Source organism: Leiobunum rupestre, chromosome 5, assembly GCF_980474605.1.
Source record: "Leiobunum rupestre chromosome 5, qqLeiRupe1.1.hap1, whole genome shotgun sequence".
NCBI lineage: Eukaryota > Metazoa > Arthropoda > Arachnida > Opiliones > Sclerosomatidae > Leiobunum > Leiobunum rupestre.
Window position 1 is genome coordinate 41,717,815 of NC_143388.1, and position 27,372 is coordinate 41,745,186.

Sequence of the window (27,372 nt, forward strand, 5' to 3'; positions counted from 1 at the left end):
ATCTATTATTTTTAAAATCCTTTACTGGACACAATCATTCACCCAACGATTACTGGTTTCTTTTACCACCGAAGAAACACGCCGTTTGTAATTACGGGTTTGTAATTTTTAAAGATGCCATCTACCGTCGTGGTCTCGCGGGTGGTACTCTACGTGACGGCGCCTCTGACTTTCGTCCATCTCTTAACCGATTATTTTGTCAGGTTCGGGCCCGCTTCCTAAATAACATCCGTACGGAATATCTTTGGGCAGAGAACCATAATGCCATTCTAAAATTTGAGGCCACCTGGGGCACAACTGCCGCCAAATTAAATACATTTATTTAAAAAAAGAAAAGAAAAAAAAACAGTCCCAATTGATACGTGCCTGTCTCTTTGAACACTAAGCGCGATGAAATTACACATTATTTTCTTGTTTCATTAAATAATTTAAGTATTTGATCCGTCAATTATCTCGTTTTATTTAGCAAATGTTTAAACTTTAAAAATTGTTTTTTGTACAATATTGCTACAATTCATAATTCATCTCTATTTGAAACATGCGTGATTTTTAGTAAGAATGCAAAGAATTATTAATTATCAAATATGTAAACTTGTCTAATTGATGAAATTGATTTAAAACTCAACTCTCTCTCTCTCTCTCTCTCTCTCTCTCTCTCTCTCTCTCTCTCTCTCTCTCTCTTCTCTCTTCTCTCTTCTCTCTTCTCTCTTCTCTCTTCTCTCTTCTCTCTTCTCTCTTCTCTCTTCTCTCTTCTCTCTTCTCTCTTCTCTCTTCTCTCTTCTATCTTCTCTCTTCTCTCTCTCGTGCTCGTTTTATAAAGTTCGCGCTTTTTAACGCTCCCGATTTTTAGAGTATTTTTATAGTTCAAAGTGCCGTACAGGCTTTATTTTTGTATTTTTCCGGTTCAAGAACGTTCCTGCTTGCTTTTGGTGAAAAATATTCCCAAAAGAACCGATATTTTCGGTTTTTCAACCGTTTTTCGGTTTTCGGTTTCTCGCCAAAAAGTCGATTTTTCGGCTTTTTAGGCTTTTCGACTTTTGAAAGTTTTTAATTTCGCGCGCGTGGAATAAAACTTTCAAATCTCGCGCCATGGCTTCAAAAGGTCTCGCGCCAACCGTTTCAATCTCTGCGGACTCCGCCAATCCTAATCAATCCACCGTCAACCCGAAAACATCAAATCCGAATCGATTTTCTTTCTCTGATGCGGTAGCCAAGAATGGGCGAAAACCAAATATGAACCGACCGAACCGAGCTCAACAAAAAAGGCACTCATTCCGTTCCAAGCCAAATCCAACGAACACCACCAACAAGAAGATCACCGCCTCGCACGGTATATTGATAGACTCTTCAATTTATCCCTATTCGAATAAAGAATTCATTGATGCAATAAAGGCTGCCACTAACCCGACTCAAATCTACGCTTTCGCTAGAGTACAAGGTACTTTCCAACTATTTTTTATCAATTCGACCTGGGCAACAGATTTGAAGACCAACGGTCTTCCGATGCCTGACAATACGCTCTTCCAATGCCACGCTATCGGCACCCCTCCAACACGCGTGGTGGTGTCTGACGTGCCGCCGCACTTTGAAAACGCGGATTTGCGTGATCTGATGTCGGCCTACGGCTCCGTCGTTGGCCCGATTAAGACTCTCAAAGCCTCGTACGTTGATGCAGAACTTCCGGCTTTGCAGAGTTTCCGTCGACAAGTGATGATGAAGTTTCCCACCTCTAAAGTTCGTGAAATGCTCCCCGAGAGAATTTTTGTCGACTTGGACGACGTTCCGTATACTTTCTTCATTTCCACGGATATCAAGTGCCACAATTGTCACGAGACTGGCCTCACCCGTGATCATTGCCCAAAATCTCACGCTGAAAGGGTCCCAGCCGGTGAAAACAGTTCTACCACACCGAAAGCGGTTGAAAACGCCGCTGATATTGAAATGAATGTCACCATGGCATCTCAAAAAGACGATGATCTTCCCGTTTTGGACATGTCACCAATTGTACCTAGTGTGGAATTTCCGGATGTCAGTATGGACGTCTTTAAGACACCCGTTTCTTCTCCCATTCGTCAACACCCTCCGGGGTTTACCGTGTTAAACAAAAATAAGAGGCAGCCTTCTACCGTGCACAAGTCTGAACCTCCGATGAAATTGTCTCTGGTTGAGACTATGCCCAAAGCTAAATCTCAATCATCAGCCTCATCCTATTCAAGCGTTACTTCTAACAACGACCTGTCGGACTTCATTGACTCAGAATTTGATGCCAGTTCTCCTTCATCTGCTCCGCTCAGCGACTCCTCTCTCGTCAGCCTTTTCGACGCGATGTACAGGTCAAAGATTCCCATTCTTGAACACGTCCGTCAGCACACTGATTCGGCGGCTGCCCTTCTGAAACAACTGGAAGGAATCCGAAAAAACGACGCCTCCCACAGGAAAAGCCCGCTTTCGCGAATGTCTAAGCAGGCGATCTACCAATGGGAACGCAAAATTCTCAAGGAACTACAATCCGACTCGGCCAAGTAAATTCTCTTCTCCACCAGTTATGAACTTTATTTTTATTTTTATTTTAATGTTTTCAATTTATTCCTTAAATGTTAGAGGTATTGATACCCCCGAGACCAATACCCGCGCTCGTTTATTTATTCAAAATTCTAATCCTGATATTGTTTGTCTCCAAGAAACTAATGTTAAAACGGATTTTGGGGCGTCATACCTCTGGAAACACTGGTCGTATTCTTTCGAACACGCTTTTGCTTCTAAATTGGGTTCCGGTGTTTCCATCGGTATGAAGCCCCAATTCCTCTCTTTCATTCGTGAAGTCAAAATTCACTTAACTTATTTGGTTTATATTCGTTTTGAACTCACCCCTCAAAATTTCACACATGTATTCTCCGTTTATATTCCGTCTAACGACGATCAAGTTGCGTTAGACGTTCTAAATCATTTAAAAATTCTGATTGAAAATTTACCTGCAGGTGAATCCGTCATTTTAAATGGCGATTTTAATTGCACTCTTAACGAATCCCTAGACCGTCGTGACTGTATCGATCGGCGTACGAACGTCTCGCAAGCCCTCCGTTCCCTCGTAAATGGCCAGGATTTGCAAGATGCTTTTAGAATTTTCCAACCTTATACGCGTTCTTATACTTGGTCTTCCGTCCCTCAGCGTGGTCGGGTCTTTCGGGCACGCTTAGACCGTTTTTACGTCGACAGCGCCACCCCCATCAGACCGTGTGTTCACGAAGTGTGCCCCTTCTCTGACCACTGCCCAGTTATCTTACGTATCGCAGATCCGCTTTCGAAAGTTCGGTCTAAACCGGCCTATTGGAAGTTGGACATTAAGGCGCTTGAAGATCCTGATTTTGTAAGTGATGTTAAAAATTTCATTCGTAAATCTGTGAATGATCAGTGCTTGAACTCCACTGGCCGTTCTTGGTCACAGTGGTGGTTCGACGATTTCAAACCAAATGCCCGAGCAGTTTGTCGGGAATTCTGTAAGCACTTATCCAACTTGGAACGCTCTCGCTTATGTGAATTGCAGCGTGAAGTACACAATTTTGATGACCCCGAAAGTGCCCAAGCGAGAGAACTTCGTTCTCAATTGAATGATATTTTGAACAATCGCGCGAAGGACGCTCTTTTGAAGAGTCGAATGGCCCACGTTGCGAACGTCGATCAGCCCTCAGCTGAATTTTTCCGATGGACTTCTCGCGTTTCTGCCGTTAAACCTATGGAGAATGTTTTTGACTTAAATGGAGAATTGGTCTCCGATCCTCGAGATGTACGTGAAACGGTGATTAATTTTTATTCTGATCTTTCCTCTAATTCCAATTCTAACGCAGTCCTACCTTCGGCTTTACCGCCTTTTCTTCAAAATTTGCCTCAGCTTTCTCCATCATCTGCTGATTCACTTAAAAATTCTTTCTCTTTTGACGAATTTTCTCGTGCCCTTAAATCCATGTCTCGGGGTCGTTCCCCTGGCTTGGACGGGCTCCCTACGGAATTTTACGTTACCTTTTGGGACGTGCTAGGCCATTCAATGTTTCAAGTATATCGTGACCTGCTGAAAGATCTTAAAAATTCTCCATACTCAAAGGCTTTCTCGAAGTCGGTGATGTGTCTTTTGCGTAAGAAGGGAGACCCTCGCGATCTTCGCAATTGGCGTCCTCTCTCTTTGACAAATGTCGATTACAAAATTTTTGCCAAAGTACTTGCCCTTCGACTTAATTCTGTTCTTTGTGATATAATTTCGCCTTCGCAATCCTATTCGGTCCCATTTCGCACAATTTTTGACAATTTAAACGTTCTTCGAGATCTCATTGATCTCGCTGACGCTAAAGATGAACCCCTCGCTTTCGTAAACATTGACTTCGAGAAAGCATTTGACTCTATCCTCCATGATTATCTTTTCAAAACTCTTCTCACTTTCGGATTCCCTTCTGAATTTTCTGTCCCTCTTGCTATGCTTTGCCGCAATTCCTCTTTTCATATCAAAATTAATAACTCGCTAACCCCATCTGTTAAATTTAATCGTGGCATCCGCCAAGGCTGTCCCCTATCTGGCGCTTTATTTTCGATCGCTATTGAACCTCTACTTCGCTTAATTGATCTTCAACTCGCTCGCCCTAACGAATTAGTTCCTCACCGAAGTCTAACTAATGTCACGTATGCTGATGATTTAACCGCTCTTCTGCATAAAAACGTGGAATTTCCAATCCTAAGAACGTGTCTTGACACATTTTGCGTCCATTCTGGAGCGCGCGTTAACAACTTAAAAACCGTTGGCCTTTGGTGCGGTATGTGGCGTGGTCGCGTTGACTCCCCATTAGGATTTTGTTGGTCGTCTGACGGTCACAAATTCTTGGGGGTCCACCTTGGTAATAGTTCGACTCTCATTTCGAAAAATTGGAGTGACCTTGAAGAGAGTTTCCTTCGCGTTCTCGCGCGTTGGCGTCCAATAAAACCTCATTGCTCGTTATATGGTCGTGTCAACATCGCCAATCAGTTGGCTGCCAGTGTATTATGGCATAAACTGAAAATTTTGAACCCTCCGACTGATTTTGTTGATAGGTGCCAAAAAGCCCTCGAAGCGTTCGTTTGGGACAAGGTCCATTAATTGAAAAACGAATACTGTCTTCTCCCTAAGCAAGTTGGTGGCCTAGGACTGGTTTCAATTGCCGAAAAAATTCGTAGCTTTCGCGTGGCGAATGTTAGGAGCCTTCTCGAAACTGACCCCTCCCAACCTAATCATGTAACCGCTAAAGCTTTCATTCATGGAATATCTCATTCCCTTACTACTCATTTTCTCACAAATAAACCTCGTCTTACCAATTCGAAATTTTATAACTCTTTATCCGAAACTTTCTCCAATCTTAATTTTAAACTTGCTCTTGAAAATTCGACTATGGATGTTTTGTCAAATATCCCCCTCTTTGATAACCCCGCCATCACTGACTCTGATAAGACCCCCTTTTTAGGTCTCCTCTTTAACCGGTTTGTCCGTGATGGAGTTTCCTCTGTCATGGATCTTCTTGACTCTGACTCTCTATGGTGGCGTCGGATCCCAAATTTAGTTTCATCACCCGAATCCGTCTCCCGCTTAACTGTTAAATCTTTCAAGGCTCTACAAAAAGGCGTACTCGACGCTTTCCCTGATATTTTTGATAATTTCGGAGTTCGAGATAACTTCATTTTTGGGGGATCTCTTTCTCCCACTATCGTTCTAAATTTACCCGGTTCTTGTCGCACGAACCTCTTTCTTTCTGGTATTGGTATCTCTCGACTCGCATACTCCCACCTCATTCGCACCACTAATTTTCCAAATCCAATTTTCCCTTCAGACCTATCCATTCCAATCCCAAAATCTCTAAAATTCTGGAGAATAAACACTGTCAGTCCTCTTTCGGCTCGTCATGAAAACGCAACCCAGTGGCGTTTACTTCATGATGCCCTTCCCGTTCCAACACGACTGCACCATTACGACCCTGACACTTATCCAACGCGCGACTGTCCCTTCTATCCATCTGTAGGGAACGTCGTGCATATGTACTACTCTTGCCCGATTGTCACGACCATCCTGATCGACGTTCAAATACTTCTCTCAAAATTGTTAGGCCATACCCATTTGAATGAACTTAAAAAATTTATGTAATTCGGTTGTTATTCGGAAAAAAATGTTACTATTGCATATATTTATTCGTTTACATTTAATTTGTTATTGTAACCTAAAATTTCAAATATCGGTCTTATCATTGATTAATTTCACATGAAAATGTTGTAACTCTTAAGCTTTTAACCTAAGAAATGATTTTATGTTTACATTTTGAAGAATTTGTAAAAGTTATCACTCATGTAAGGACATAGTTGTATTTATTCATCACTATTTTGTAAAACTAACTATGTTTTGGCTATAATAAAGCCTTTTTATACTTTCTCTCTCTCTCTCTCTCTTTCTCTCTCTCTGTGATAGCGATTTGCTGGGGACTCGTATTCTTCTCTCCGCAGAAGCAGGTCTCTTGCAAGCGGGGCTTTTCAGCCTTAAGATACCGCAAGAGAACTAAGTTGTCGGGGTAGCTTTTGCAGCCTTTCCGCCGAACAACTAAACCCTTAGTAGGCTGGACTTTATCAGTCTTAAGTTCCCACTAAAGGTTTACGTCTACAGAGAGAGGCAGAGAGATTGCCCGTTTCCCCGACGCGACCCTTCTTTTATAGCACGGGCCGTGGGGGTAAAACGGGGAGCCCGACCCCATAGACCGAGCGCCGCGGGAGGGAGAGCTGGTACGTCCGGTCTGTGGCACGTGGCTTATGTATTTTGCCAGCGTAGTCTGTCCGTGACAATACAAAGGTTTTGGCTAAATTAATAGAAAGTGTGAAGACATTAAATTTAGTCGTTACAAATGAATTGAAGTTCCGATAACTGTTTAAAAACTTAAGTAACTTAGGGACTCTTAAGCAGCGTTCAGACTATGTGAAAATATTACGTTACCATCGGTCCGGTCGTTTCGATTATGTTGGTCGCGTCGGTTCGTTCATTTCACTGAAAGGAACCAACCTTGTAATAATAATAATAATAATGGTTCTAAGGGTCGCCACTACCTAGAGTCAGCGCTGATGAGGCATAAGGCTAATTGTCTGCTATGAACTTTTTGAGCGAAACGAAATGCAAAAATGTAAACGACACGCGCGAAAATTTAAAGTCTCTGTTGAGAAGTCTGAACGGTGTAAGAAATTGAGAGAACCGACACGATCGACGCGAACGTAATATTTTCACCTAGTCTGAACGCTGCTTAAAAAGTCATGATAATGACTGTTAACGTATGCAATTTCTACAACAGCTGATGGTCGAGGCCTCAAAGCTACTCTATTTAGCTTACGAAGCGGCGATCGTGGTGGGAATATGTTTGCCTTCTTCCTGTTCTAAGGACGATGTCAACAACATTATTCAACCAAGTAAGGCTATATATTAAATACGTGCATTATTAGTGAATTAAAATACAACAAAAATTAACTATTATATAGCGTCAAATGAAAAAGTTGGTTTTTGTAGTCGAAATTGAAATTCTTTGCCGCGAGTATAAAGTGCACAATGCTTCCAATTTTTGTTTCCCAAATTTAACACTGACTACAAATATTTTATTAAAGTCAGTTAATTGGAATGTTTCGTAAAACAATTTGCTCGCTAATAACAAAAACATCTTCAAATAAGAATAATCTGGAGGAATAGAAATAAAAACTGTAGCTGCCCTGGGTTACAGAATAATTTCTGATTCTTTTTTATGTCTATGGATTTTGTTTATTTCCAAAAACAAAATCTTCTTAACCGCAAAGAACAAATATCCTTTCCTTACACTCCACAATGAAAAAAGCTTTACAAGTTTAGTAAATTAGAATTGATGTTAGGAAACAATAGAATTATATTTGAGTGAACGAGCGATGTTGGGAAAGTATATTATTAGTTTAAGCATGTATAAGGTATAGTTTGACAAGTTTATGATTGCTATTAGCCAAGTATTTGATTTTTGTTACACGCTTTGTAAAGGCACACATTAAAAATGAAATTTCCTCTAAATTCGGAAATCGAACAATCTCTATCATATTGAAAAAAAATAATTTTTTATAATGATGTGTGCAACACCTTAAGTTTAGGTTCGTAAGAAGTTAGGTGCTTTCTATCTTTAACTTTTGAACGAGTGTAGATGTAATATTAAGTATTGAAACATGTTAATACGTTGTTCTGCTTCCACTTATTACATGTTTACTTAAATTGATTCAATTTCCCTTTAAGATAAATGTGATTTAAATTAAATTTATTTTATCAAAACTTGACTGTTCCACCGATAATCCAAATTAAATCATTTGATTTTTTACCGAGTTTATCAAATCATAAATTTTGATCATTTCAATTGACTTTCTTAAAGGGTGTAAAAACGCAAACCGTAAGTAATGAGTATAAACATATAACTTTGCTTTGATTGTGTTTTATGATTTAAAGTATTTTTTTAAATTTTAGTCTTTAATAAACTCAAGCTCACACGGAATACTATTTATGAATTTTTTGTAGCGATTTTACAAGCCTAGTGTTTTGATGCTGTTTTTTCTTATTTATATAAGTAAATTGTTCAAATGATAATTTTAGTCTCGTCTAAAATGGGAATGAACGCCGACGTTGACTTTTGTATTGTCAAAGAACCTTTCTCAATGGATACTGTACAAATGACAATAACGTAAGTCCTTACTTTAATTATAAAGTCCTAAACCCGAATGAACCCAGATGATCATAATTTCAGAGGTTTATTGCTGGGAATATTTCTAATCAACGTAATCTGTACTGCTTGGGATGAAATAACCTTGTATCTCGGAAGAAAGCAGGAAGACCATCTTTCATTGGAGAACGAGGTCCATTTCTTTATCCGAACCTTTTCCTTTCGGCGAAACGTGGTCAATTTGCTGACCATCAGAGAACCGCAGGGCAACAGAAACTTGGGCTGTATTAACGGGCTCAGATATATATCGATCCTTTGGGTGGTTCTGTTCCATTCTTACACTGGGAATCACCCGAATTTGATAAGTAACCATGAACTCTTTAATTGATATTCGATATTTATAGAGATAAACACTTTTTACCCTCAATGAAATTAAAATTTTAGGAGAGCCAATTATAGGTTTGGATGAAAAGTTGAAGAGTGTCCCGTTTCAAGTAGTACTGAACAGTAGCTTGGCAGTTGAAAGTTTCATATTCATAAGGTGGGTACGAGGTGGGTGGTCTACCATTTTCAAGTTACGCGTTGCCTTCCAACTGTGTTTTGTTCTTTATCGTTGTATTTGAAAAGTTATCCAGATTATATTTTTATAACAGATTTTAAGTGAATCAATTATTTATTTAGCGCCACGCTAATGGCTTACCACTTAGTCAAGCTTTTCAACACCAAAGGAAGCTTCTCACCTATCCATACCATGATCAGAAGAATTACTAGGTGAGGCTATATAACTGTACCTATACGTTTGGTCTGTTGGGGGAGCCCTTTAGAGATTCTTCCAGCTAATTTTCATAATTAAATTTATAGACCGTTCTATAAATTTGTATTAAGAAAAATTGGCGAGCGCGGGTTAGTACAAAAACACTAATAAAGGTATAAATTATGCCCTTCCTCCACCTTGGGAAAAAGTCCAAGTGTCAAAACCTCAGTAGGACTTGCAACGATGACTTCTTGTTTAGTCCTTTCCCGTTTTGTATTTTCGAAAGCCCCAGCCTTAAAGGGGACGTTTTTGTAAATTTATAAGGTAGGCTCTACAAAGACTTCAAAATTGAAAATTTTGCAATCTTTGAAAAGAAATACTTACACAATCAATAGCATTATTTTATTGCCCATAATGGTTTGGTTGGAAATGTAACCGCTATTAGAGGAAAGGTTCGCACTCAGATCTACATATTTAAACCAAAAGAAGATTTGCAGTTTTTCAAGATATTAACGATAACATCTCTTTCTTTAGACTACTCTAGTTCCAAAATTATTTTGCAAAACTTCGATTATTAATACTAAAAGGAAGATTTTAAGAAAAGTTTGTAGGCATCGCTTTTTCTTCCGATCACGCTAGTTTTTAAAAAACCATTAATCTCTTAATATGCTTTTACTAAATTATTTCTTATTTTTAAGTTATTTGGTAATGAATTTTTGTGAACTTTCATATATAAAAATTTGTTTCGAAACACCAATTAAAAATCAATTAGAAGTCAACTCCTGAAACTTCCATTTGCCTGTTATTTGTAAAATAAATAGGTTACTAGCAATAGTATAAGTAACATAATAATAAGAAGTTGCTATGAACTTAATTAAGGTTTTATTCTGCACCAAGTCACCTAGCGTCTAAATATGCGAAATATTCTATTACCAATGACAATAATATACAACGCATTTTATATGTAAGTCCAAGTCGGAGCTCGGCGAGTGTCAGTGTGGAAAAAAAGGTTGTCGAGGTTAGGGAGCTGTTGGTTCACGTGGCTCGAAGAGCTTGTCACATTCCTTTGACTGAATTTTACTCGGCTAGATTGCTTGGACCAAGGGTGGTGCCTTGGGTATTAGCCTAGCTGATTATCATAACCAGTAGCTTACTAAATGTTCTGGTTAATTAGGACAATAGCAAAATATAGTATATCAGCACATTCCAGCGTTGCGTGTTTTTTTAACGGTAGAAATGATTTCTTTTGTTACAGGCTACTTTCGCCTCTTTTGCTAATTATCGGTTTCGCAATATTATTCCCGGCATTTGGTTTGGGCCCGTTCTACAAGGACGTTTGGGAAGACGAAGCCAAAAGGTGTCGGGCTAACTGGTGGCAAAATGCTCTGTTTATTAATAATTTATTCAACATAAGACAGTTAGTAAGTAGAAACCTTTTTACAATCAAAATCGGAAGTCTCAAGTTGGTTTTCTGTCGCTATTCTTTTCTATACCTCGCAAACACGTCCTTATTCGTTGTGAGTTAAAACCGAGGGGCTGATCACTCCGCGTAATCGGTGTACAGAGCCGTACCTTTGACTGTACTAATGGGATTACGCGTAATCTTTGAAGTCCCTGCCTAAGCGTATTCCGGTGTACAGACTTTCTAAGAGTGGTTAGCCCCTCGGTTAAAACACTGCATTGTTCAAAGTAAGCGAAACATTGCCTTGAGCAAAGTAAGCGAAACATTGCTTTAAGCAAAGTAAGCGATCACATTGCATTGTGCAAAGTTGGCGAAACATTGCCTTGAGCAAAGTAAGCGAAACATTGCTTTAAGCAAAGTAAGCGAAACATTGCTTTAAGCAAAGTAAGCGATCACATTGCATTGTGCAAAGTTGGCGAAACATTGTATTGAGCAAAGTAAGCGAAACATAGCCTTAAGCAAAGTAAGCGAAATATTGCATTATGCAAAGTAAGCGAAACATTGCTTTAAGCAAAGTAAGCGATCACATTGCATTGTGCAAAGTTGGCGAAACATTGTATTGAGCAAAGTAAGCGAAACATAGCCTTAAGCAAAGTAAGCGAAATATTGCATTATGCAAAGTAAGCGAAATATTGCATTATGCAAAGTAAGCGAAATATTGCATAATGCAAAGTAAGCGAAATATAGCATTATGCAAAGTAAGCGAAACATTGCATTAAGCAAAGTAAGAGACACATGTGCAAAGTAAGCGAATCGCCGTATTTGAGCCTCCTCTCCCATCCTGAGCTCGCAAACATCTACTTTTTTATATTTTTCGTAAGAGGACAACATGAAATATTGTAATAGCCAAAAGAACAAACAATGCTGTAAGGCAATTTTAGATTTTAAAATAGAGTTAAGTAAATTTCTTTGCGCTGGCCAATATAAACTCAGGTTGGCCAGATTTCAAGCACTGGATTATTGTACTGAGTTTCGATTTGGATCGTTCTAGAATCGTAAGGCTGAAAACAAGTCACTTAAGCCCAAAAGATATTTAAAGATTAAAAAAACTGTTTGTTAAACCTGTTACGACGTAAGATTTAACTCCATTTTATGTACGAAAAAAACACGTGAAAAAATATTTGTGAATATTTCCGATTCGTATCGATAATTATCACGGAAGAGCGTGTTTGGAAGTGGGAGTTTGGAATCTGGGAGATAACCTCTGCTAAAGATGCAATATTTAAAGATATATAAAGGTTTCCACTCTTAAGATAACAGTTTATACAGGGATCGTACTTTGGATCGTATTTTTTCTTAAGATTGTATTTTTGCCGTACGATCAAGCCTTCGGATCGTACAAATACGATCAGGATCGTCCATCTGGCAACTCTGTATATACTCTTCACCATTCACGGCTGTACAAAGGCAGAGCCTAGTTAGTGTCAATTAAAAAGCAATGTATAAGAAAATTAACATCTATCCTTTTAATTTCTATGTAAAAATTAACTGTGAATCTTGAAGGTGATATAGTAAAGCTTCGGTTACAGCAATATCAATTGGAAAACACATAAGATGATTTTATATTATATATTTTTAAATTACCTAATTATAAATAATTTATGTATTAAATTCTAAATATCGCTTGTGAATACAGTACTATTTAACTATATTGAAAAATGGCTTTACTTAACGCAGTTTTTATTTAAATAAAACAGAATCGTGTTTTCTTTAGATAAAGCACACGTTATTCTATTGAGAAATCAATAGTTAAAGGAATGCTGGGTTTGTGATTAAGGTCTTATTAAAAATTAACAAACTTATAAAGTAAAATTGTTATATTTTCAGTGTGCGGGACATACGTGGTACTTGTCCACTGAGTTCCAATGTTTCCTGCTTGGAATTGTCTATTTCATAATTCTATTAAGGTAAGCGGGGGAAACTGATGAGAACCTCATTCCCTACAGCATAGGTGGCGCAACGATTCTGTATTACCAAAATTACGCGGATAAAATTCAACTTGACTCAAAAACGTGTTTTAATTGTTCCAATGAAAATATATGATCTTAAAATTCAAAATCATTGGATCGAAAGAGAAATAAATGTCTATTTTTTCATAAGGGTTGTTGTTTGAAATCTTTCAGACACGAAACTTTGGCGAAATGCTATCTTGGATTCTTGATAATCGGATGTGTGGTCAGCACCGGAGTCCTTGTCTACGTATTTGATTATCCACCAGTCTACGTTTTAGCCTTGGCGGACGAAAAGTAAGGAAAGTTTGAGAATAATTATACATAACATTGTTACCGTCCCCTAACTCCAATCCCAAGGGAGGTTCCAGTGTACCATTAAAGTGTATTTCGAAAAAAGCCACCATCTAGGTCAGGGGTCCCGGATGTTCCTGATTTAGTAACGACATATCAGCCTTGAAAACTGTACCCACTCCGCGGTTGAGCAAAAGAGTTGCAAAGCTATATAGAAATTAGCTGTAGTATAAAATACATATTTTTTAAGTGCGAAACCTACACACCGACCCTAGTGTTGAACACTCTACAGGCGGACACCATCTACTTTGCTGTTCAATTTTATTTCCCTCACCGAGGTAGCACAGCTATGGTGGCCCTACCTTCACGAAAATATTTGTGTGAAATCGCTTCTATGAACATGTATAAAAGTTTTAAAGTCACTACGATATATTTTTCGGAAACTAATTTTGAGAAGCCACCTTGGGAACCTACAAGGGGTTAAAGTTAAATGTACAGAGATACAAATATGTCGCATAAGAAAAAAGTTATTTCAATCATTTTTAATATTTGTAGAACACGCGCGCATATTTGGAACTATTTCTTCACCTCAGTTTCAGTACACGTCGGAGTTTTTGCAATTGGACTTTATTTGGGAACTTTCATAGCAAAGAATCCAAATGTCAAGCTCTCTATGGTAAAATGATCGTGAGTAATTAAAATTTTTAAAATATTAATTATTTTTTAACACCCTATAGTGGAAGGCGGTAACAGGTTGGCTTGTCGCAGCTGCCTCAGCTTTGACCTTGGTCTATTGCACGCAGCCCTGGTACGGGGGAAATCCTTACACAACAACAGAAGCGGTGGTATACGCATCAGCACGCAGAACTACTTGGGCGCTTTGTTTAGCGTGGGTCACCTTGGCGTGTTACGCCGACAGAGGAGGTAAGCTTGGTTCTTGGCTGATGAGTTCAGTTCAAAGTGAAGGCATTTTAATTTGAACATTTTTTAATTACGATAGGAGTTGTTACTTCCATTCTTGCATGGCCCGCCTATCAGCCTTTCGTTAGAATTTCATACCTGATCTACCTAACGCACATGCCGATCCAGTTTTACTTCATCGCTTCCTCTCAAGGCGTTGTGGACTTCACTCACCAACAACGGGTAGGGTTTCAATCAAAGAATAACCAATAAATTCTTATCTAAATGTTCATGGTCGATTAGGTATTATTTTACTTCGGATTGCTGGTGAGTAGCCACATCGTGTCCGTCATTCTGAGGCTTTTCTTCGAAGCCCCTATTTTGCAACTAGAAAGCAAGTTCTTCCAGTGGCTGGAAGCACACAACAAAAACCAGAAGATCGACGACGCAGAAAATAGATTATCACTTAATAAATAAATATATGAAACAAAATAAGTTATATATTATTTTATACATCTTTTATTTAGAGTTAAAATAATATAATAAATATTTAATAATTATAATAATATTTAGAACCGCTCTTTTTACTTCTCCGAGGGGACCTAGTTTTTACAATCACCCTGTCTGTGTGTGTGTGGGTGTGTGGGTGTGCGTGTGTGTGTGCTGCGTACGCGTTACCAGAGCAAAGTCGAAAAACCGTGTTTGCAATTTAAAGGTGGGCAAAACTACCGTGTGACGGTGAACGTTAACGGATAATTTTGCGGTTGGGTTGGGTAGGGTTGTTTTTTCGTTAACGCTCACCGTCGCGACGGATTCAACTCAGTTTTATTGGAAAGTTTGTTATTGTAATGTTTATGTGAAGTGTCAGAATTAGATTAGCGGAAGTTATCATAGAGCCCATTGTGGGCGCATTTGACTTACCAGAGAGAGGGGGAAGACTAGGTGGGATGACAATTTTGGCCCCCCTATCACGTAAGTAAGACCGAGATCGGTACCTGGCGGAAATTTATAGAAACACTGGAAAATGGCAGCCGATATAACCACTGAAACGTCTTTGCGATCTATTATGGATATTAGCAGCTAGGAATATGAATTTCCCACCTCCTAAGATGCATCAACTTAATAATATCTTAATAATCAGTTAGGCTAATAACCAAGGCACCACCTTAGGCCTAAGTCATCATGCGACTTTATAAGCCCTTAATTCAGGTGGCCGGGTTACAATGCGTAGGAGGGTGGTGGCAAGCCCTGCATGCCACGAGATCGAGCCAACAGCTCCCTACACTAACTATTACCGTTAACCTAGACAAGTTTTTATGGAAGGGGAAACCGAAGAACTCGGGGGAAAACCCCTTATACCAGTGGGGGGGAAACCCCTTATACCAGTGGGGAGAGAACTTGCAAACTCAACGCAGAAGGAGTTGTTCCGAGTTTTCACCCAGTGCCACAAGCTGGGATCGAACCCGGCTCCTCTTGCTGCGATGCGAAAGTGCTAACCACTCCGCCACCCCACTCAATATAGTTATTATTTATTTAGCAAATCTAAAACTAAAAATAAGTCTGTACCATGTAATTTCGATAAAAAATTGGCAAATAGTAACCAAAAAAACGGCAAATAATACTTAGCCGGAAATTACAGAGAAAAACAATTCAAAAGCTAACAAATTTACCAATGTTGACATCAAAACGAAGAGTTAATCGACCCTTACGGAATCAGTGGTAGTTGGGATATTAGTTTGTGATATTTCAAAGATGATCAATTTTAATTATCATGTAGAATTATATTATGAAGTAAGTAAATTTGAAATTTAGGAATTTTGGCATTAATGATAAATAAAAAATGTATAGAATATTGAAGCATATGTTTTAAATAACGCATTTCTTGCCTGAACAAATAAACTTACATCTAGTTTAAATATATTAGTTACTTGGGTAAATAGTTGTCATCCCAGACCCACGCTTCCATGTCTAACAACACTTAATATCTAAGCCTTGTAAAACGTACGATATAACAGACGATATTTTCATTTCGTTAGCTCACGTTAGATGGCGGTATCGTTACCCAGCGTCCCTCGAGAATCTTCTCTCCTTTTGAGGGGGTGGAATTTTCTACGATAAATAAAACTGAGCCCCCACGCTTTTGTAAGGCATTTCCGCTCCCAGAATTTCAGGCTCTGTAGTAACTTATCCTAATCTAATTCTGGTAGTGTGTTATGACGGTTGTGGGTGTTTTCTCTCCAACTTTTTATAATTGACTTTTGGGACGGACCGAGTGCTGAGGGTTACGGTAAAAGTCTCAACGTCCAAAGGGCATGGTTTCCACCAATTGTTCACGGTATTCGTCTTAGCATCAATTTGCGATTGCATCGCGCGGGATTCGAACCCGAGTCTTCCTACAGGCGGACGTTCTAGCACAGAACCACCGATTCATAATACGATTCATTGAAAATTAGAAGCTCAGCTGAAGCGGAAGAGTATATAAATCGTTTTTAAAGTCTACATTTTGATTTAGCGCAGTCAGCAGAGATAAGAGGGTTAAATGGTAGAACCCGTGGTCGTCCACTTAGTTAGTTTTTTGTCTATCGGTACTTGTGAACCGTTAAAGTTCTATATGAATACAATTTCAAGATGTATACAACGCGCTTTTTTCGTTTTGCTTACTTTATTCGTAACTTCGTAATTTACTTTACGTGTTTTCTTATCGGCTTGGAATGTGTGATACATTTTCATTTAAGTGGTTACGTTGTTTTTTTATTTTGAGATATGCGCTCTTAATTAGACTTCACTATTCAGTTAAGATTTTTTGTGTGCGTTTTAAGCCGGGAATTGTTATAGGTAAGGTGTTTTTGGTTTTTTCTCTTACAATTTTCATTGCCGTGGGTATATGGATTGAAATTTTCGGGATTTCTAAGTATTTGAATTACCTTGTTGTTTGATTAGGTTATTATTATCATTTTTATTACATATTTCTGTTAATACAATGTTTATTACTGTGGGTATTGAGATTGACTTTTTCTTGATTCCTAAGTATTTTAATTAACTTGTTACTTAGTTGGGTTTTTATTATTTATTTTTCTATTGGTTATTTTTTTATTTGTTGATAATGTGGGGGATAATTCATTTGCATTGATTTTTATCGGCTTCGTTGGGTTTTCGTCATGAGCCCACGCATGGGAGAGATAAGGCAGTGCGTATACCGATCCGTGATCCCCTTTGGGGTAAAACAATCCCCCGATAGCCCCCCATTTGCGAACATTTTCGGTAGGTCAATAGGTCAGATGATTTATCTGACACGATGTTATGCAAACAGCTATAAACCCGAGTAACTTACCTATAGGTCAATAGGTCCCTCAACAACTTGTCAAAACCTATCCGTCATGTCCCCCTAGGGCACCTGTCTTTTCGTGGTGTAATAAATAGTTCAATGGGTCGAGCCTTTGATGTTTTCGCCGACAAACACTTTCCATTATTTTCAAACACTTTGTAAAGCTGTCTTACGGCCCTAAGGGGGTAAAAGGGTAGATTGCCCGTAAAATAGGCACAGCGGGTGTCCTCGCTAAAAGTGGTGTGAAAAAAAGAGCCGAGTGTATACAAATTATAAGGTTTTATTTATATATTTTTCAAGTACAGGTTGTATAATACGATTAACATTGAATATACGTCTTTAGAAATGTATTTTATTTATATCATGGTAATTACGTCGATCTTCGTAAGGTATATAACGAAGTTCACTCAAAGGGGCGAAAGGAACCATCTGAAATGGGTGTTTTTACGAGCATTTTCATTAAATGTTCTACCTCGAGGCGTTTGACGGTAAGAGTTACGATTTCGTCGCCGTGTCCCTCGGCAGGGCTGGTTGTGGGTCCGTCGAAGGTGTATTTTTCGGTTGGCGGGATATTTTGGCCCTCCAAAGCGGCGGGTGACGGACAATTGGGATACAATTTGTCGTGTTCCACTTGGGGTAAGTCGCCGGCTTCCCAGCTGCCTAACTGCCCGTGGCAGAGATAGCATTCGACTATGCCGAGTCTACGGCGAAAAGCCCGGCGTGGGCCTATTCTTCTTTTTTCACGTGTACGTTGTCCCATTGCTTGAACGTTTCTAACCGGCCGGTTACGGTGTTGAGATCCTCGTGACTAGCCATCCCGATGCTTTTTGAGCTGCGGAATAATATTTCGGTCCTAGTCTAAACCAAAAATGACGTAATCTACAAAATGACGTAATTTAAAAAAATTACTCAATAAAAATGACGTAATCTACCAAATGAAGCATAAAGATTAAGTAGATGCGTTGTTGTTTTCATAAACCAGCCGCTATGGGAAAGAGAAAGATGTCCCACATAGGGTACCAAAGAAATGCTGGATATGCTCGGAAATATACCGGTCCGTGAGAGGTTTCAAACAACATTTAATGACTCATTTATCTTGTAATACAATAAAAGAAGAATCGGATCTTGCGTGTGATTGTGGGGCAAGTGAATCTATCCATTACACGGAGGACGAGGAAATGCCAGATGATAAAATTATCGATTATCTTAACGAACTTATTGTGGCATGTAAAAAGCGTGGTGACACAATGGAATCAACCGAGTCAACAAAAACTTCATCTAACCTGCCCGCCGAATTAAAAATGCCGACTGAAAAGGAAATGGATGCTCTGATTTATTTTCAAGAATATTGTAAAACTATAGGCGACAGATCGGCACTTACGAAAGTCAGATCGATGGCCGAATCATTTTGAACTATATTACGTTTTCGGGTCGGGGAGCCGTCATTAAGTAGGGTCAAGCTATCAAATTGTTCAAACCATTCCGTCACCAAGATGCCCTGGGCATCAGCTGTGGGACTGCCCCACAAGGGATGGAGGGCATTAAAATCACCTAGTAAAACGCACGAAGTACCCAAACATGGTTGCAGTAAATCAAAGTCGCCCCTAGGAGCTGAGCCATGGGAATCGTACACACTGGCCACCACCGTCCAGCTGTTGTTCAGGAAGCAAGAAACTGCCACCACCTCTAACGAAGCGAATAGACGATAAGATCAAAAGCGCAACACCGCCGCCCTGTCGGCCATTCCGATCACAACGATAAATCGAATAACGACCGAAACGGATATTGATTGAAGAGGAATCAGATAAGTGGGTTTCTTGTAAACCTACCATTAACGGATCTAACTTCCGAACCAGTTGCGTGAGGAAACCCAAATGGGTCCGGACCCCCCCAATATTCCACTGAAGAGTGGTATAATCAGTGGGATTCATCCTCAAAAATGTATTTGTCCACCCCACTCACTTCATCGTCCCAGGAGGACTAGGAAACAACAGGAATATCACGCAGCGGCAGTAGGGCCTCACCGTCGATCCGGGAGAGATTGGCAAAGCATTTCTTAGCCGATTGAAGAATATGTACAGCAGGTTGGCGGTTGCGACGGGGGTCTTTAAGAATGTTAGCGAGATCAGCGAGAAAAGCAACAAGTACATCCGTCACTACAGGGATATCACCCTGTAACTGGGGTTGAGGCTCTGGCTGTAGGGCGGGAGAAGGGATCAGCACGAAGTAAACCCAATAATGGTTTGGCGGGGGTCCTAGCGGGAGGCTGAGGGAACTCGTGAGTGCCCGCACAAAAAGTGGGGGTCGAAGGAACAGCACGTTCTTTTTAGGCGTAAGAAGCGGCTACAGAAATGCGAGCCTCCGAGAAAGAAATACCTTTGGACACTTGCGTCTGTTTGACGACAAGTTCCTTACTGTATACGGGACAAGAGCGAGAGAAACTAGGGTGCGGGCCTTTACACTGGAGACGGCAAGATATTTTTTTACAACTATCAGGATCAGAGTGGATTTCGCTACACCGGGGACACCGTTTCGATTCAGGTGGCTGACGACAACGCTTGTCAGAGTGACCATAACGCAAACAACGACGACAACACAATGGGCGATCTTCGAATGGCAAAACATAAAACAGCTCACTATATATCTGCACACGCTCTGGGACAAAAGAGTTAAACCCAAGGAGAAACACCCTGCTGTTCTGGCCTAGACGGCGACATTCTACCAGGGACTCAGCCTTGAGGGAAATTTCGTTCTTCACTTCCGTATCAGAATAGGACAAAGTAACATGTATAATCTTACGACGTTGAAGAAACGAAAGATTCGGGGCATCCACCTATTCAACGGGACAACTACCCAGTTCGCTAACTTGGCGGAGTTTACCGGCAGCTGTGGAATTTACAGGAGTGATAGAAACCTTACCATTGGGAAAAACGGATATCGGAGACATCGGCTCTGTTGAAGTGGACACGGTAAGTTCCCACTTTACCTGTTCAACTTGGGGCATATTGCATCCCCCAAATGCATATGCGGTGCTCTGGAAGCAGACTCGGAGCATTATGTTCGTAATTGTCCCAAAACGAACCATTTGATAAGAAGACCACTCCAAGCGGATGCTCTTAGAAATCTGGATAACGAAACGATCAACGATCTTGAACGTGTAATGCGTTATATCGTTGTGAATTTTGACGAACTCACGAGTGAGTCATGAGTAGGTGTTACAAATATACGGGTGTATATTTGTTTTGTGTACGTCGTTTAGGAAGCGTTTCCTAATTTTGTATACAGGTCGACGGCTCGGCCGGGACAAATGATGAAAAACCCCTGTAATGCTTAGGCGGTGCACGGGGTATATAAATACAATAGTCTGATGTTGAAGGAAGCGGAGGGGACCACGTCCTTGGCGGACAAAGCGAGAGGCTTGGCGGAATCCGATGAGACGAAAATAAGGGGAGGAATGGACGAAACGTGGCCCACCTTTACCGGCGGATCCGGATAAGGCAAGTCTTCGGGGCGAGACCTCTTAGGTAGCATACTGTCCCGCTAAGGGTTTGAAAAAGAGAAACCCGCAAGCGCGAAAGCAAAAGCGGGGACACAAAGTAAAAGGAGTTAAAACAAACAAAATGAGTTACCTTCTCGCACCGGCCGCAACTCGATGCAAGGGATAGAGAATAGGAGCGGCCTAGGCCTATAGAAAAAGCTAGCCCTAAGAGGAAGAGAAAACACACTGCGGAGATAAAAGGAGACCGAGAAACAGCGACACGAAACAACGTCGCAATAAAAACAAGGCCCTAAAAAACGGGGAAGCTAAACTACGCAGCAGGAAATAAAGATTACCCCTGAAGATAGGGTTTTGGACCTTTTGGATAAGGTACGACTGATTACGAAATATATTTAATGGCAAGATGTTACTATTTTTTTTAAGTGTGTTTTTAACTTTTAATACCAACATCCTAACTGGAACGGGGTTAAAATATGGGGTTTTGGGTAGGTAAAATATATATTTTTTAGGCATATACCGGGGAAAATTAGGGTTTCTAGGGTAAAATACACCATTTTACGAGAAAAAAGTCTGTTTTGTTAAATGAAAAATAGGGGGGGGGGTAATTATATATCGTGGTAATCAGTCTTTCTATAATTCTTAACTGCGTCACCTGAGAGAAAAAAACCATGTAACGGTTTGGCGGCTATTTAGAGAAATGTTTGAAATGTAGGACATAGTGAAGGCACGTGTGTTTTAAAAGCTGATATCTTCGGGAATATATATGATAAAAAATAGCGGTTCTCACCTTTAGTATCAGAATTCATCATACAAATAAATAAAAGTATTTATTTTTTACGCTGCCTAGTACTAGGCCTAAAAGTCCTTAAGACTTGGCCATACAAACTCTTTTGTACAAACCCTTCTGTGTAAATAAATGAACGTTTGGTACTAACGGCAGGGTTGTAGAGAGGTGGTTCGATCACTTAGATTTTTTATTTGGCGAAATATTTTTCTAACACGGATGGCGCTAGTGACACTAGCAAGGTGACGACCCGAGGTGTTACACACCGTTTTGTTCAAACTCGGGGGAGTAGTAGCCCTTCATGTAACTTGAAAAATCCTTAAGGGATTTTATTCAATGGGCATGTTATTTTCAATGAGAAAATTTCCATTTTATGTTTTCAAAAACATTTTTCGTTGCCATGGCAAAACCGTTGTACATTGAATAAAATCCCTTTAGGATTTTTCAAGTTACATGAAGGTCTACCACTCCCCCGAGTTTGAACAAAATCGGTGTGTAACACCTCGGGTCGTCTCCTTGTAAGTAGCCCCTACAGATATTTTGTGGCCTTTACCTCATTACATTGGAGTAACTACGGAAAGGGAACACTACCAAGTTATCGTGTCGATCGATCTCGGTTCTTTATGATCTCTAAATAAGTTACTTGTCACTTTGTTAAAAATTCATTAGCAATTTACGTTTTGAAAATTGCGAACCATCTAAGCAAACCTCGAAGCAAACCTCGAAGCAAACCTCGAAGCAAACCTAAGGTAATTAAGAGCCAAAAGGCAAAACTACGGTCAGTGTTATTCCTTTATTAATTCTAGTACAAAATTTGTATTTTAGTTCAAATAAATATCTGATGAACTGAAATTTAATGTTCGCTAATTATAAATATTACAAAAATAAATTTCCTTAAAATTAACACGTGTAAAAACGAAACAGAAATTAAAGCGATCCCAGTTAGCTTGTAAAATTTAAATTTCCCGCTATCTCCTATAAATTAGGCTGCACCTCAGTACTAACGCCCATAAGTACACAGTGTCGGGCGCGCCATCTATTTGCCACTTTTTCTTTAGCCAAACTCTCCTATGGAAGTGATCGAACCATCTCTGTACAACCCTGCTAACGGTGTGAAAATAGGAGCTTTGGGCGTTTTTTAAGGAAAACACTTTGATTTACGTGATAGATTAAGCCAAGAAAGAACCAAACACTTGTTTTTTGAGAAAAAACATTTTTCGAAGAAAATTTTAGTGCTATATCAATTGCAGTTCATGAGAATACTGTTTTAGTATTTGTAATGTCGAAATATCGCTTTATCGGATACTATCTATATACACTCATACTTGTTATTGAGATTTCACTTGATACGATGTCCTCTAGGTCGCGATGCTAGAAGGCCAACCGAGATTAGCAAGAGCGGGGCTGGGGGGCGCTGCGGTTAGGTTCAGTGGCGTCGCTAGGCTGTTTTAGGCGGCGCTTGAGCCACCTGTAACATTTTTGAAGCGCCACCTAAAATTTCCGAAAAGCGCCTCCTAAATTTCAGAAAATTTCCAATTCACTTGGAGAAAAGTTTCTTCGAAATGCTCCCTTAAACCTTGTTCGCACGGAGAACTCCGACTACCCTGGGAGGGTCAATTCACCCCCCTAGGTGAGATCCGTTGTCGTCCGAACGCTACTCGAAAAGACGGAACCAAAAATCGGAGACGAACCTCGAAGATGTTCGTCTCCGACGTTTTCGTTACCTAGGGGGGTGAGATACGAAAAATTTTCTTTCGTGCGAACAATTGACGGATTATGGAAAGTCCAGTTTCGAGAAAATATGCACGTAAGAAGCTAAGATCGGCTTTCTGTAGTTTCTTTCTCAATATATTTGGGAAAACCAGAACGGGAAGCCCTCCACACCCACTTAACAAAATTAAAAACAAAATAATGAGATCACAGTACTGCTGTCCTCTATGAAATTAATTTATATGTAGTTTAAATTTTCCGTTTAGCATAGAGTTGTCTTTGTTGACTCATTATAAATTGTCTTTTCCGGTTTATAGATTTCTTTTCATTTATCAGATGGGTTATCAAACGTTGATTAATTATTCAGAAATTTTAAATGGCCTGAATTGCTATAAACAAACTCATAATAGTTTCAATTTCAACCTCATGAGCCATGTCCGAAAAATTAAATATTGAAAATGGAACTGATCGAAAATTGGGAGAGAAAATGACACGGGCGAACGACTTTCGGCTTTCCAAAATTCGGAGAAATCGAAGAAAAAAACCCGACGTCCGAACAGTCGTCGAACTCCCCTGGGAGGGTGAGCTCACCCCCCTAAGTCAAGTCGGAATACTCAGTGCGAACATGGTTTTAAAAAAAGCTCATCAAAACTTCATTTTTCCTAGTCGGCCTCGATGTTTCAACTTCCAAACCTTTTGGAGAGGGCCCCCTCTCCCATATCACTCAATGGGACGCCCCTGACCATGCAGGGCTTATGGCTTAAGCGCCTCTAGTTTTGAAATCCTGGTGACGCCACTGGTTAGGTTAGATTAAGTAAAGTTAGGTTAGGTAAGGTAAGGTTAGGTTAGGTTAGGTTGGCGGTTAAAACGTTTTACGTTTCTGTTATCCCAATCAGGAATCGTAACAAGTGCAATCGAAGCGAGGGGCTATCCAATGTTGCAAATTTTGTACACCTGATTTCAGATTTCACGTGATTTCACTTTTGATTTAACGTTATGAAAGCTACTGATTTGACGGGATTTCAGTGATTTCACTGCTGATTTGTACACCTGATTTCAAAAGTGGTTAGCCGCTCGAATCGTAGGGACTATAGTACGCGCAAGTATTAATTTTAATAATAATCACATATTTAAAAAAAAACAGATGATTGCAAACAAATTTACAATTCCCCTCTAAAATATCATATATTTGGTCCCCACTAAAATCCCAAATTTTTCGCCCTGGTTCCGACTCCCGTGATGATGTTGGGATAAAAACACACTTTAGAAAAAGTTAGTTATATTTTGTCGTTAAATCTATTTCGTCATCAGTCCTACCTTATCCAAAACGTACACATATCTCGAAATATGAAGTATTTTCCGAAGTAAAAATCGCTCGATAGTAACAATTTTTATATTTATCATATCTTTTTAAATAATATATTTCGATTAAAACTTTTGCATTACTGTAATCCTTGACGAATAATAAACCGAAAAAATCTTTAAAAAAATTCCCAACAAGGTTGGTTGAGGTATTTTTGTTATCTTATCCTCTACTTGGAATCCTTATCGCGGCAGATTTTCGTCTCGATGTGGCAGACTGACGGTTTTTTTTCCATCACTATGATATGGTTAAATTAACAAACAACAACGTGAGAGGGGAGCTAACTTAATGCTAGTTTTACAAGGTTTTTAAATAGCTTAGTATGTCTGGGGTATATTGTTCCGTTTTAAATTGTTAAACATCGAAAACAAGAAATCCTCGTTTATCTTTTTTTTAAAGAAAAAGACCGGTAAATTCGCATTTTCATTAGATAGGCTTATTGGTATATTAACTTCATTTACATTTTAATTCCATTTTGTGTCTGAAAATTTTCAATAATGATGGGCTTACAAATAAATCTACGGAATATTTACACGTTAACCATCGAATTTGCGCGAATCATTTCATTGATGACAGTTTTATGAATATTAAAGTACAAGGAGTGTCACACTTTTGGTAATTATGTCACTTTTGGTAGAGCTATTATGTCACTTCTAAATTAACGTACCTGCAAATGTCGTTCGAAGTTTAATACACCATCTCCTTTTTTCTCTTCATAGCACAGCTTGCAAGTTAAAACTTTATTGGGACCCGGAACGTTAGGAGCAATTGGGACCGAACCATTATATTCAAAATAATCGTTTAAATTGTGTTGCCCAAATTTACCCGCGTTGAACTTCGCTTCAAAAGATGGGCATTTAAGTAATTTAAGTTTATTTGCGGTAATTTGGGAGCCTATAAACTCTTTTGGTGGGGTAACTGAATTGTCGCTTTCCATGCTCGTACTCGTACTCGTACTAGGGCGATTTAAAGCGTCTTCTGTTTCCATCGAGGAATACTACGAATGTGAGGTTATCAAATAACCGCTACCCAACTCGTACGCTTATTTAAATAAAATTGTAGACATTTATTTTTTAGAAAGTGGAACTAATTTATCAACCGATAACGAATATTTTGTGAATTGTTTTATTTTTTAAGCGGAATTTATTTGGTGATTAGTTATTTGAAAAATATTAGTATACATGAAAAGTCATCTATATTTTATTATCTTTCTATCTACGCAAATATTAGTTTGACACATACCAACGGTATTTTCCGACGGCGTGAACGTCGTTCAGAAGTTAATGCGATATTAGTTCACGGCAGAAACTTCTACTCTATCGTGAATATATTTGTTCCTATTGGATTCCGGAGAAAGCTCCTTATAAATCCCATTCTTTTTAAGATTTAAACTTGAAGGTCATGTTACGAAAAAATTGTTGAAAACCAAATAGTGCAATCAAACTCTGGTGGCATTCATTTAAAACTGTACCACATGGTTTTGAAGATAAACATATATCTTCCCCTGTATCTGATATTATCGTGAAAAAAAAAGGGTTTTAGAACGTGAGTGAACAGAAAGTGCCCATCTATGGTTCCAAGCGAGATCTATCTTGAAATACATTCAAGGCTGTTCAAGATATTTATCATAACCTTACACAAATCCACAAACACTAAACAAGAAAATAATCCAACAACGGTTTGGGGACGTCATTTTTGTGATGGTCTAGTAAAAGCGTTTTCGTTTCTGGAATACTAGAAAGCTATCTAATTTTACTTAGAGAATCAGAATTGCAACTAAATTGAAACGTTGGTAGCTATTTGTTCGGTTGAGTTATAGTTGACCAACTCCCACTAGTGCTTTCAACAGCTATCTGTTATCTGTTAATTTATCTGAATAGACCTAGGTTTTTTCATCGATTTCCTAATCGGATGAACCCCTTTTTTAATCATCCGCAAATAAAAGTTGGTCCAATGACACTTATACGAATAGAAATATCCGATTAAACCTATATTTGGTTTACTTAACCGTCTTTACAATCTGATTTTTTATCCGAGCAATCAGATTAGAACGTTACGCATCCTTCAACGAGGATACTTCTTTGACAAAAAATATTGTTTACGACTAAAATAGTATTTAAATACTTGTTTATTAGCTGTCATTGATATAAACAATTTAGTCAGCAAGCTAGTCGAGTTTATTTTGGAATTGACAAATGCTTTTCAAATGGCAAGTGTAATTTCTGCTTGTGAGAGAAGCGAAGTGTGGAATTATTTTAGCAGATATTGTAACGTTAAGGAAATAACAACACGTCGGCAAACGATATTCTAGTTTAAAACATCGGCCGAGCCGACTGCGATTGTATCCCAGGGAGAGGTCTTTCCAATCCCACTTAATCAGCTAGCTAGGCTAATACCCAAGGCACCACCCTAGGCCTAAGTCATCGAGCGACTTTTAAAGCCTTTTAATTCAGGTGGCCGGGTTACAAATGCGTAGGAGGGTGGTGGCAAGCCCTGCATGCCACGAGATCGAGCCAACAGCTCCCTACACTAACTATTACCGTTAACCTAGACAAGTTTTTATGGAAGGGGAAACCGAAGAACTCGGGGGAAAACCCCTTATACCAGTGGGGAGAGAACTTGCAAAC

At 39.3% G+C, this 27,372-nt stretch overlaps 2 protein-coding genes across 2 annotated transcripts in view; one reads left to right on the forward strand and one right to left on the reverse strand.

Moving 5' to 3' along the window:
• Positions 1-21,112, reverse strand: part of LOC149944531 (oxysterol-binding protein-related protein 1-like) — a 273,668-nt gene extending 252,556 nt beyond the window's left edge. The window contains exon 1 of the mRNA XM_090176383.1: positions 21,019-21,112. The gene's annotated coding sequence lies outside the window, so the exon portion shown is untranslated. The remainder of the gene's footprint in view (positions 1-21,018) is intronic.
• LOC149944534 (O-acyltransferase like protein-like) lies at positions 1,201-14,541 on the forward strand. Its single transcript, XM_090176385.1, has 13 exons — positions 1,201-1,330; positions 7,338-7,452; positions 8,639-8,726; positions 8,790-9,070; positions 9,150-9,246; positions 9,387-9,476; positions 10,715-10,880; positions 12,749-12,828; positions 13,045-13,167; positions 13,720-13,840; positions 13,902-14,088; positions 14,165-14,307; positions 14,368-14,541. Exons 2-13 carry the CDS (start codon positions 7,341-7,343, stop codon positions 14,539-14,541), a joined length of 1,662 nt encoding a protein of 553 aa, XP_090032511.1. The 5' UTR covers positions 1,201-1,330; positions 7,338-7,340.
• Positions 21,113-27,372: the final 6,260 nt, after the last annotated feature.